This window comes from Scardinius erythrophthalmus (genome assembly GCF_964197995.2).
Source record: "Scardinius erythrophthalmus genome assembly, chromosome: 11".
Lineage (NCBI taxonomy): Eukaryota > Metazoa > Chordata > Actinopteri > Cypriniformes > Leuciscidae > Scardinius > Scardinius erythrophthalmus.
Window position 1 is genome coordinate 17,673,856 of NC_138231.1, and position 13,518 is coordinate 17,687,373.

At 38.3% G+C, this 13,518-nt stretch overlaps 1 protein-coding gene across 1 annotated transcript in view; it reads right to left on the minus strand.

Annotated features, from left to right (window-relative positions):
* Nucleotides 1–527: 527 nt before the first annotated feature.
* Nucleotides 528–13,518, minus strand: part of LOC308698907 (RAC-alpha serine/threonine-protein kinase) — a 79,615-nt gene continuing 66,624 nt past the window's right edge. Inside the window, exons 12-14 of the mRNA XM_081379377.1 lie at nucleotides 2,545–2,632; nucleotides 873–975; nucleotides 528–724 (exon numbers count right to left, since the gene is read on the minus strand). Coding sequence (XP_081235503.1) covers nucleotides 645–724; nucleotides 873–975; nucleotides 2,545–2,632 — 271 coding nt within the window. The 3' untranslated portion in view covers nucleotides 528–644. The remainder of the gene's footprint in view (nucleotides 725–872; nucleotides 976–2,544; nucleotides 2,633–13,518) is intronic.

Below are 13,518 nucleotides of genomic sequence, written 5' to 3' on the forward strand. Positions count from 1 at the left end.
TGCTTCAGTCCAGCAGAAGACCATGAAACACTGATGATATATTGCATGTTGTTATATCTAAAAGGATTAAATATTGCAGTGTCAGCAAGCTGATGTTTAACAAATACAAATAAATGCCCAGTCTATCACTGTCCCAGCACTCTTTGGTATGTTTCTATATTAGAAACTTATGATTTTGAGTAAAACATCCTTGAGAAATTTAAGCCACATGTTTTCTAAATACACTCAATTTATGACATTCTACAGTAATGGTAAATAATGGTAAAAAAAGCGTAAATTTCGTATGTATTATTCAATATATTATAATAACAATATATTAATGCAATATATAATTTAATATATTTTTCAATATATTTACAAAATATATTATATTGTTCATAAATATATGGAAATATATTTTCGTTCCGTAAGGGAAACCACGTTGGATTTGTATGTTTTTGTCAACTCTAAACCTACTCTGAAGCTCAAGTTTGTTCAACTAGCTTCCTGCAACAGGCCTATGGTGTCAAACTCCACAAATGACAGAACTGAAGTTTTGCCCGGATATTAAAAAATAAGGAAGATAGTCATACATATTTGGAATAACTTAAGGGTGAGTAAATGATCACAAATTTTCTGGGTCAACTATTCTTTTAAGGGGTTATTTATGCTGTGCCACTGGCAGAATATGAGAACTGAGGGAAGTGGGGTCTTCTATCACTGTCAAAAGACTCCATGTTTTCATCTGGAAAAAAAGAGAAAATGAAATGAATTATTCTTTTTCATTTTATATCATTATAAAGCAACCTGTAAATCACCACTAGATGGCGCCTTCATTATCAACCAAATATCTATTGATTGAGAGTTACTGTAAGCATGTAGTGTAATGTCACCTTGGCCTGGGGGTGTGATGGTGATGGTCTGCCCTGTAAACTCCACATCAAAATAGCGAGTGTCTGTTTCTGAGGTTACCTGAGGCTTAAAAGGTGGAACAAGCTGTGGAGAAACAGAAAAACAATATTATACTTGAGTGACCTCTACCTGGAGGCATATCGTAGCATCCTACATAGCAACATTGTGACATCCCAGATCCGGCCCACGTCTGACACATGTGGAATGATGATCTGGCCCGCATGCAGCGTGGAATGACAGCTCTTTGGTGGCTCACTCCTGTTTGCCAGATCTGGGCCACAAGCAGGCCATGGCAATGCCACATGTCTGCCAAGAGCAAAATAATTAAACCAGAACTGAACATTATCTGAGCCACAAAATCTGTGTATATTAAATATGATGTTATCTTAGCCTAAATAAGCATGTTAACAATCAGAATCACTGAATGAAAGTAGAGAACAGAAAAAGAGACAAGCAGAAACACAAGAACTACAACTGACTTCCAGCCACAGCCTTAGATGAAATCAACTGAAGAGAAAAGAAGACAATAAATCTCTCAAGATCTCAGCAGAGGATTAAACAACTCCAGAAACAGCATTACCAGCTTCACTTATTACTAACCAGATTGACTTTATTTCTGTCAGACGTCTACAAAAGGTTTTATTAAGAATTAACTGGGTATTTCATTTGTAGTCACCATAACAGTGATTAGTGTTTCCATTAGTTGGGCTCTTAACTCTTATTATATCTTTTGTCATTTTTGGCTGCTGTGACAGTGTGTTTGTTAAACACATTTGCAGTAGTAAAGAAAGCTAAAGTGAAATGACATTAGGTGATGGTGGTTACTTCTTGATGGCTTTAATATCATCATGAAGTCAACAAATATGAGCACAATAAATTAATCTAAGCTGGCACACACAGATATCAACAATGGTGACAATCAACAAAATATTCAGATAATCAACGCTGAGCATCACAAAAAAGCTACTAAATGTCACAACAAAAACAACAGCAAAAAATAAAAGCAAATATTTAGAATTAAACAAAATAATAGGACAGTTAAGCTGCATAATTTATTCATGCTGCAATGCATGCTGGGAGTTTTGTACTATGTTGTACAGCATGCATTGCAACGAGGTACTTTTGATTGTCACCATTGTTGAGATTCATGTGCTGATTGTTGATATCTGTGTGTGTCATTAACTCTGTTAATTTTCAACGAGAACTTTTGTAGACGTCTAACAGAAATAAAGTCAGTCTGTGAAGCTGATAATGCTGTTCGTGGAGTTGTTTAATCCTCTGCTGAGATCTTGAAAGATTTAATGTTTTCTTTTATCTTCAGTTGATTTCATCTAAGGTTGTAGTTCTTGTGTTTCTGCTCTTCTTTCCTTCAGGGATTCTGCTTAAGGCTGAAATAACTCCATATTTAATATACACAGATTTTGTGGATCAGATAAGGTCCAGTTATGGTTTATTTCTTTGCTCTTAGCTGACATGTGGCATTGATGTGGCCTGCTTGTGGCCTAGATCTGGCAAACAGGGGTGGGGCCACCCAAGGGCCATCATTCAACACTGCATGTGGGCCAGATCATCTTTCCACATGTGCCAGATTTGGGCCGTCACATTGTTATTATGTAGCATTTTGTCAATGACTACATGCTTAATATTATTCACCTTCTTTTCATAAACATCTTGCCACTCAATGCCTTCAAAGAACTTATGCTGCATGATTTCTTTTGCATCATCTGGACCTCCACCTAACCTGCAGACAAAAACAACAACCCAAGAAAAGATAAACAAACACCTGATCAGCCAGATTCCCTGGTTACCTTTAAAGGGATTGTTCAGCCAAAAATGATATTAAAACCATGATTTACTCACCCTCAAGCCGTTCGAGATGCATATGTCAATCATTTTTCAGACGAACACATTTTCAGTTATTTTAGAAAATGTCTTAGATCTTTCAGTGGTTATAATGTCAAGTTATGGGGTCCACCTAAAAATGTGCAGGCATCCTTCACAAAAGTAATCCATCCGGCTCCAGGGGGATAAACGAAGGCCTTCTAAGGGTAATCCGTGCGGTTTTGTCGTAAAAATATACATATTTAAAACTTTATAAATGAAAATAACTGGCTTCCGGCAACGGTCGACGCGCGTTCACGGGAGATGGATGCCGGCGTATGACGTAGGACGTAGCGTAGGAAACGGCGTGACGTAGAACGAACGTCAATATCCTCTTGTCTAATATCAAAATCCTCCAACATTTTCTTTTAAATACACGTTTTTTAAATCGCGGAAATCGTGAGTGGAGTTTTGTTTTGCTCTGCTCTCTGGCTGCGCTGTCGCGTTCGTTCTACGTCACGACACTTCCTACACTACGTCCTACGTCATACGCCATACGCCGGCATCCATCTGCCGTGAACGCGCGTCGACCGTTGCCGGAAGCCAGTTATTTTCGTTTATAAAGATTTAAATATCTATATTTTTACGACAAAACCGCACGGATTACCCTAAGAAGGCCTTCGTTTATCCCCCTGGAGCCGGATGGATTACTTTTGTGAAGGATGCATGCACATTTTTGGGACTTGAAGGAGGTGGACCCCATAACCTGACATTATAACCACTGAAAGATCTAAGACATTTTCTAAAATAACTGAAAATGTGTTCGTCTGAAAAATTATTGACATATGCATCTCGAATGGCTTGAGGGTGAGTAAATCATGGGTTTAATATCATTTCTGGCCGAACTATCCCTTTAAGGCCTCTTCCAATAACAACTTTCAGAGAACTGTTAACAAAATCACACACTCATATGCAAAAGTATGCTTTCACTTATTTTTCACAGTCACTTATTTTTTTTTTCTGTTACAAGAAAACAATTCATTAAAACATAATAGGGCTTTTTACACCCTGGGTCATTCTAAACACCGGGTAAATGTAATCCTGGGTTTGGGTTATTTTGCTTCATGTTCACTCTGCTCATAATTTACCAAGTGTTAAAAATGAATCCTGCACTGAAAAAAAACAATAAGTAAAATTTACTTAATTTTTTCTTTGGCAAGTTTTTGCACAAATATTTTTTAAGCAAATTTCACATATGGAACTAAGCAAACTCTACTCTACTAAGTAATTTTAACTGGGCTAGTAAAAGGTTGAGTAACATCTATTTAGTTGAAGTTTTCTTAGCAATATATTTCACTCAAACAATACAACATTGAATTAAACCACACTTTGAAAGTATATGCATAACTTAGAAATATCTACATAACTAATATAATAGATATTGTGTGAGCCACCACATCTACATATCAGTAGTTTAGTGTTAAGTGAACGCAGAGACCTCAATACTTGGTAGACAATTAAATGATGGCAATGTTTGAAGGATCGTTTTTGTGTTTGAATGTGTCATTTTGAGTAGAAAATTAACTCCAAATGTCACAAAATGGCAAGTTACTAATCCTAACCTCAAAAGCAATGATAAAACAGTTTAAATACTGCTGGAAAACAGTGAAAAATCAACTTAATTTATTATTCAAGGCCCAATGCATGATGGGAACACCAGTATCAGAAAAGTTGAGTAATTAGGGCCCAAGCCCTGAAGGGGCGAAGGCCCTATTGTTTTCGGTAGGATTATTAGGGCCCAAGCCCTGAAAGGGCGAAGGCCCTATTGTTTTCGTTAGGATTATTATTAGGGCCCAAGCCCTGAAAGGGCGAAGGCCCTATTGTTTCCAGTAGGATTATTAGGGCCCAAGCCCTGAAAGGGCGCAGAGCCCTATTGTTTTCGTTAGGATTATTATTAGGGCCCAAGCCCTGAAAGGGCGAAGGTCCTATTGTTTTCGGAAGGATTATTTATTATTATTATTATTAGGGCCCAAGCCCTGAAAGGGCGAAGGCCCTATTGTTTTCGTAAGGATTATTTTTTTCTTTTTCTTTTTCTTTTTCTTCATTATTTTTTTTTTGCCTTTTTGCCACTTTTGGGGCCCTTAACATGCTCAAAAACTCTTGAAATTTTGCACACACGTCAGAACCCGCGGCCATCAGGGCCGGGGCGTGGCAGGGGGGCTCGACGGCGCCCCCTGGAATGGGGTCCGAAAACTTGGTCCATAAATCAAACACGCTTGCATGTAATAATATGAAACTCAGTACACATATAGATCTCATCGGGCCGAACAACTTTCGTGCTCTAAGTTTTACAAAAGCCCAACAGGAAGTCGGTTATTATACGTTGTTTGGAAAACGCATACAATGGAATGTGAAATACTCCTCCTAGGGATTTCATCCGATCGCCACCAAACTCGGTGAGAATAAAGTCAAGACATTGAGGATCAATTCTTGCGAACAGATTTTTGATATCTCGAACGGTTTGGCCGTGGCGAGGAAACGAATTTATGGCGAATAATGGGACACAGGAAGTGTGTTATAACTTCTGCATACATTATCTGATCTTGCTGAAACTTCAGCAGTGTATTCGTTGTAAGAGGCCGATCACATGGATGTGACTATTGTTAGTCAAAGTTATAGCGCCACCAACTGGCAGCAGGAAGTGTGTCACTTTCAAAATGCTTTGAAGTCACCCTCTTACTTTTACCCGATTTGCTTCAAACTTTATGTGTATAATGTAAACACACGGCAGATGTAGACCTGTGAAAGGATTATTGATATCTTAGATACTGTTGCCGTGGCAACGCATCAAATTTTAATATTCTTTTCGGATGCGTTTGAGACTCTTAGCATGCTTGAAATTGGATGAAACTCGACAGACACATAACACTTATTAGCCAGTAGACATGTGAAAAGTTTCAGAAACGGGCGTGGCAGGGGGGCTCAACAGCCCCCTTTTGAACAGGGTCTGAAAACTTGGTCCATATATCAAACACGCTTGCATGAATTAATATGAACCTCGGTACACATATAGATTTCATCGGGCTGAACAACTTTCCCTCTGTCAAGTTTCACGCCAGCCCAACAGGAAGTCGGCTATTATGGGTTGTTTGGAAAACGCTTGCTGTGGAATGTGATGTACTCCTCCTAGAGAATTCATTCAATCACCTCCAAACTCAGTCAGCATGAAGTCAAGACATTGAGAATGCTAAATTGCGGACGGATTTTTGATATCTCGAACGGTTTGGCCGTGGCGAGGAAACAAATTTATGGCGAGAAAAGAGAGGAGACGAAGTGTTATAACTTCTGCATACATTAACTGATCTTGATGAAACTTTAGCAGTATGTTCGTGGTAAGAGGCAGATCAGATGGATGTAACTATTGTGAGTCAAAGTTATAGCGCCACCAACTGGCAGCAGGAAGTGTGTCTCTTTCAGCATGCGTTTGACAAAAGTGGGTGGGTTAGTTTTACCAACAGTTACAAAAATCAGTATATATATTGATCTCACCGAGCCGGACAACTTTCTAATTTACAGTTATTAGCTCAGAGCAAAAGGAAGTCAGATATTTTGGTTTGAATGTGGATTTTTTGGATATTTCAGACTCTGAGTTTTTAGCTACTCTTCCTAACTGGTTTATTTTATTCACACCAAACTTTTTCAAAATGATAAAGATACATTAAAGATGCTAAATTGTGAACGGATATTAAACATCTCAAACGGTTTTGCTATAGTGAGGGACTAAAGTAAAGTAACACTTAAAGCCTCATCTTCTAAAATGTAATTAAACACCATTTATTTCTATATAAAAGTATAAAAATATCACAACTAAACCCATTTTATTCTTTTTTTTTTTTTTCAATTTAATAAATATTTATAAGTTTAAAAATAGTAATAGGCTCTATGCACGATCGCTTCCGCGTTTTGTCTCAGCCCGCCCAGTTACATCCGGTGCTGCGTCAGAAGCCGTTTATGCATTAGGTGGAGATAATGGCAAATTACACTCTCTGTTTACAAGAACTTCCAGCGGTTAACGTGAATGATGTTAACAATATTGTGAGGCAGTTAACTGTCACAAATATGAGTAAGAAAGAGAAGTTCTTTAAATTAAAAATTTCGAGCTACATCGACAACTTTGAGGGTGAGTATTCTCTCATATTCTCGTTCGTGCATAGAGCCCATTGTACTATTTAGTCCCATAAAAGTCAAGTCATACATAGGGCTATACTGCCCTCTTGTGTTCAAAATCAGGTAGGCCTATTGTATCTACATAAAAATATACTAGGTATGTGACAGTGAGAATATTTTATCACCGGTTAATCGACGTGTGACACCGCTGGGGGCTTTTGAATCGCCAACTTAAAAACGAAAGTAAAATATGTTCGTCCACACTGACATTGATAGTGGTTGAGCGAGCGTTTCAAATGAATTCCTATGGAAGTAGGAATTAACTGAAAAACGTTCACTCTGTTCTGCTCGTTCCTCGCCGTGGATGCGCACCGTTATGAATGCCCGTGCAGCCATGAGCATTTTAGTTTAATTTTAAAATTAGCGCCTTTCGGGGGTTGATTACTTGAAATTATTTTACAAAAGCACAATGTTGTGTTTTATTGCGATTGTACACAAATATAAGTTAACACTTTGCAGTTTGAATGTCGTCCTGTATAATGACGGAGTATGTTTTTATGTGTCCACTGTTCAATCGCGCCCACGCCACACACACACACACACCCACCCACACACACACGGTTTACTATCTTTGTGGGGACTCTCCATAGATTTAATGATTTTTATACTGTACAGACTGTATATTTTATCTCCTTACACTAACCCTACCCCTAAACCTACCCATCACTGAAAACTTTCTGCATTTTTACATTTCCAAAAAAACTCATTCTGTATGAAGCTTGTTTACCCATGGGGACCTCTATTTAGGTCCCCACTGTGATACGAGTCCCCATGAGTCTGTGTGCATTCAGGTTAAAGTCCCCACCGGGACAGAAAAACATGAACACACACACACACACACACACACACACACACACACACACACACACACACACACACACACACTCCAGCATTGCAATCTTGACATTGCAGCCTGTTCATTATAAACTTAATAAAATATAATAATAAAATGGTCAACCTAACATATAAAGATTACACTGCTCTAAATAGTCAGTAGTACAATTCGTACAATCACAGTAAGCACCGCTCCAGTGTGAATTTTCCAAGCACATTTTTGCGCATGTGAAGAGGATAATTTTTCCCTTCGATATTGGAACGTGAGTGAAGTACAAAGCATATAATAAACAATAGTTTAGCATCCAAAAAAAGCTAATTATATATATATATATATATATATATATATATATATATATATATATATTAAAAATAGGGGAAAAAAGAATATATATATATATATATTTTTTTTTTTTTAAGTGACAAGACAAAGAATATTACTTGTCTGATATATATATATATATATATATATATATATATATATATATATATATATATATATATATATATATATATATATAATATAGCTGCGAGCAGCGATGGAGGGCCCAAGCCGGTGACACCGCCACCCCGGTGCCTTTAGTGTAACTAAGGGCACCAGGTTGGCGGTGCCACCGGCTTGGGCCCACAATCGCTGCTCGCAGCTATATTTATTATTATTATTATTATTATTTTGTCAACCTTTCGGGCACTTTTGGGGCCCTTAACATGCTCGAAAACTCTTGAAATTTTGCACACACGTCAGAACCCGCGGCCATCAGGGCCGGGCTGAAGCTGGTACCCGGGCGTGGCAGGGGGCCTCGACAGCGCCCCCTGGAACGGGATCCGAACACTTGTCCATAAATCAGACACGCTTGCATGTAATAATATGAAACTCGGTACACATATAGATCTCATCGGGCCGAACAACTTTCGTGCTCTAAGTTTTACGCCAACCCAACAGGAAGTCGGCTATTATGGGTTGTTTTGAAACGCAAGCTGTGGAATTTGATGTACTCCTCCTAGGAAATTCATCCATTCGCCTCCAAACTTGGTCGGCATGAAGTCAAGACATTGAGGATGCTAAATTGCGGACGGATTTTTGATATCTCGAACGGTTTGGCCGTGGCAAGGAAACTAATTTATGGCGAATAAGGGACACAGGAAGTGTATTATAACTTCAGCATACATTATCTGATCTTGATGAAACTTCAGCAGTGTGTTCGTTGTAAGAGGCCGAACACAAGGATGTGACTATTGTGAGTCAAAGTTATAGCGCCACCAACTGGCAGCAGGAAGTGTGTCATTTTTAAAATGCTTTGAAATCACTCTCTTATTTTTACCCGATTTGCTTCAAACTTTATGTGTATAATGTAGACACACGGCAGATGTAGACCTGTGAAAGGATTATTGATATCTTAGATACTGTTGCCATGGCAACGCATCGAACTTTAATATTCTTTTTTGATGCTTTTGAGACTCTTAGCATGCTTGAAATTGGATGAATCTCGACAGACACATCACATTTATTATCCGGTAGACATGTGCAAAGTTTCAGAAACGGGCGTGGTGGAATGGCTCAGTAGCGCCACCTTTAGTCAAAAATGGGGGCTTAGTTTTTCCTAGAATCACAAAAATCGGTATGTATATTGTTCTCATCGAGCCGGACAACTTTCTAATTTAGAGTTATTAGCTCCGACCAACAGGAAGTCAGATATTTTGGTTTGAATGTGATTTTTTGGAGAATGCTCTCTCCCTCTCTCTCTGTATCTGTGTCTCTGTGTGGGGTGTGGGGGATTTGTCTGTTAGGAGAAAGTAGCTTTTATAATTGTTTTCAAGGTTTAAGGGTCTTTTGGGGCCCTTAACGTGCTCGAAAACTCTTGAAACTTTGCACACAGGTCAGAACCTGCGGCCATCAGGGCCGGGCTGAAGCTGGTACCTGGGCGTGGCAGGGGGGCTCGACAGCGCCCCCTGGAACAGGGTCTGAAAACTTGGTCCATATATCAAACACGCTTGCATGAATTAATATGAAACTCGGTACACATATAGATCTCATCAAGCCGAACAACTTCCGCACTCTAAGTTATTAGCTCCGCCCAACAGGAAGTCGGCTATTATGGGTTGTTTGAAAAACGCATGCTGTGGAATTTGATGTACTCCTCCTAGATAATTAATCCAATCACCTCCAAACTCGGTCAGCATGAAGTCAAGACATTGAGGATGCTAAATTGTGGACGGATTTTTGATATCTCGAACGGTTTGGCCGTGGCGAGGAAACGAATTTATGGCGAGAAAAGAGAAACATGAAGTGGAATAACTTCTGCATACATTAACTGATCTTGATGAAACTTCAGCAGTGTGTTCGTGGTAAGAGGCCGATCAGATGGATGTAACTATTGTGAGTCAAAGTTATAGCGCCACCAACTGGCAGCAGGAAGTGTGTCACTTTCAACATGCTTTTGACAAAAGTGGGGGGGTTAGTTTTAAATACAGTAAAAAAAAAATAGTTTGTATATTGTTCTCATCAAGCCGGACAACTTTCTAATTTACATTCATTAGCTCCGGCCATCAGGAAGTCAGATATTTTGGTCTGAATGTGGATTTTTTTTGCAAAATCAGCCTCTGAATTTTTAGCCACTCCTCTTAAACTATTTATTTTATTCCCACCAAACTTTTTCAGGATGATGAAAATACATTAAATATGCAAAATTGTGAATGGATAATAAATATGTTAAACGGTTTTGCTATGGCGAGGGATTAAAGTAATGTCCAAAAAGGAAACACTAAAAGCCTCAAATTTTCTAAAAATGTAATTAAATACCATTTATTTCTATATAAAAGTATACAAATATCACAACTAAACCCATTTTATTCTGTTTTTGCAATTCAAGAAGAATGAAAAAGTTAAAAACAGGCTATTTAGTGCTATTTGGTTAAACATAAAAGCAAACATAGGGCTATACTGCCCTCTTGTGTCCAAAAGGACATCAAAATAGTATATAAAACTTTTTACCAGGTAGGCCAATATTGTATTTAAATATACATTTATTAGGTATGTGTCTGAGGATATTTTCCCACCGATTAATCGACGTGTGACACGAGCGGGAGCTTTTAAATCGCTAATGTAAAAGTGAAAGTAAAATACAGACGTCCACACTGACATTGATAATGTTGCACACACAAATCACACACACGTTGGAAAGAATGATGCTTTTAAACAACACTAAACCGCCATTAGTTGTCGCCAGGCATCCATCTTAATTAGCGAGTCATTGATTCATTCGTTCAAACGATTCGTTCGAATGAGTCGATCATGATTAAGACAGATGTTTATGGATTGATCATTCAATCTTTGAGTCAACCGATTTGTTAAAAATGCTGAATCGTTCATTTATGATAAAACACGTGATGCGTGATGGTTCTGCTGTGATCTCTGTTTAACTATTTTTGCTGCTGAAACAGAACAAAAACAGTCAATATTGCATCTAAAATGTAAGTGACTTAATTGGAACTGTTTATTAACCTGTTGTATGAAATCAATGTCACAGTTTCAACTGTGATTGTATTCAGGAAATGACACTCGTCAAGTGAGGTTGCTTCACTGTATCATATGTTATAAAATATATAAAACCTCCATATTTGTAATTTTTATAGTCAGCTGGCCTATGTTGTTAACTGATTATTTTTAAAAATAAAATCTCAAACGGTTTTGCTATAGTGAGGGATTAAAGTAATGTCCACAAAGGAAACACTAAAAGCCTCATATATTCTAAAAATGTAATTATACACAATTTATTTCTGTATAAAACTATACAAATGTCACAACTAAACCCATTTTATTCTTTTTTTAAAAATAATTTTATTCTAATTTTATTCTAAGTTTAAAAATACTAAATAATAATAATAACAAAAAAAATCAAGTCATTTATAGTGCTATACTGCCCTCTTGTGTTCAAAATCAGGTAGGCCTATTGTATCTATATAAAAATATACTAGGTATGTGACAGTGAGAATATTTTACCACCGGTTAATCGACGTGTGACACCGCTGGGGGCTTTTGAATCGCTTACTTAAAAATGAAATTAAAATATGTTCGTCTGCACAGACATTGATAATGGTGCGGAGCTGAGCGAGCGTTTTCAAAGAATGCAGTGATTTTAGTTAAATTTTACAATTACCGCCTTTCGGGGGGCGGATTGCTTGAATTTATTTTACAAAAGCACAATGTTGTGTTTTATTGCGACTGAACACAAATATAAGTTAACACTTTGCAGTTTGAATAATGTCCTGTATGAAAAAAATTACGGAATAGCCTATGTTTTTATGTCTCTACTGTTCGAACGCGCCCACGCCTGCGCCACACACACACACACACACACATTCCAGCATTGCAATCTTGACATCACAGCCTGTTCATTATAGTCTTAATAAAATATATTAATAAAATAGTCAACCTAACATATAAAAATTACACTGCTCTGTTTAAATAGTCAGTAGTACAATTTGTACCATTCACGGTAAGCACCGCTCCACTGTGATGTTTCCAAGCAAATTTTTTGCGCGTATGAGGAGGATGATTTTTTCCGTTGATATTGGAACACAAATGAAGTACAAAGCCTATAATAAAGAATAGTTTAGCATCCAAATACATGGCAAATGTTGAAACATTTTGATTCTAATGAGAGGGTAACGTGAGCCCAACACTGCTTACTTTTGTTTTTATTTTTACATCACATTTAAAGGATTTGTTGTAGAATATTTTGAGTGTATCATAAAATCAGAATAAGGTAAGACAAGTAATATTCTCTCTCTCTCTCTCTCTCTCTCTCTCTCTCTCTCTCTCTATATATATATATATATATATATTCTTGTTACATTTATATATATAAATATAGCTGCGAGCAGCGATGGAGGGCCCAAGCCGGTGACACCGCCACCCCGGTGCCTTTAGTGTAACTAAAGGCACCAGGGTGGCGGTGCCACCGGCTTGGGCCCGCAATCGCTGCTCGCAGCTATATTTAGGGCCCAAGCCCTGAAAGGGCGAAGGCCCTATTGTTTTCGTTAGGATTATTAGGGCCCAAGCCCTGAAGGGGCGAAGGCCCTATTGTTTTCGTTAGGATTATTATTATTATTAGGGCCCAAGCCCTGAAAGGGCGAAGGCCCTATTGTTTTCGGTAGGATTATTATTATTATTATTATTATTATTTTGTCAACCTTTCGGCCACTTTTGGGGCCCTTAACATGCTCGAAAACTCTTGAAACTTTGCACACAGGTCAGAACCCGCGGCCATCAGGGCCGGGCTGAGGCTGGTACCCGGGCGTGGCAGGGGGGCTCAACAGCGCCCCCTGGAACGGGATCCGAACACGTGTCCATAAATCAAACACGCTTGCATGTAATAATATGAAACTCGGTACACATGTAGATCTCATCGGGCCGAACAACTTTCGTGCTCTAAGTTTTACGCCAGCCCAACCGGAAGTCGGCTATTTAGGGTTGTTTGGAAACGCATGCTGTGGAATTTAATGTACTCCTCCTAGGGAATTCATCGATTCGCCTCCAAACTCGGTGTGCATGAAGTCAAGACATTGAGGATGCTAAATTGCGGACGGATTTTTGATATCTCGAACGGTTTGGCCGTGGCGAGGAAACGAATTTATGGCGAAAAAATGAAACAGGAAGTGTGTTATAACTTCTGCATACATTAACTGATCTTGATGAAACTTCAGCAGTGTGTTCGTTGTAAGAGGCCGATCGCACAGATGTGA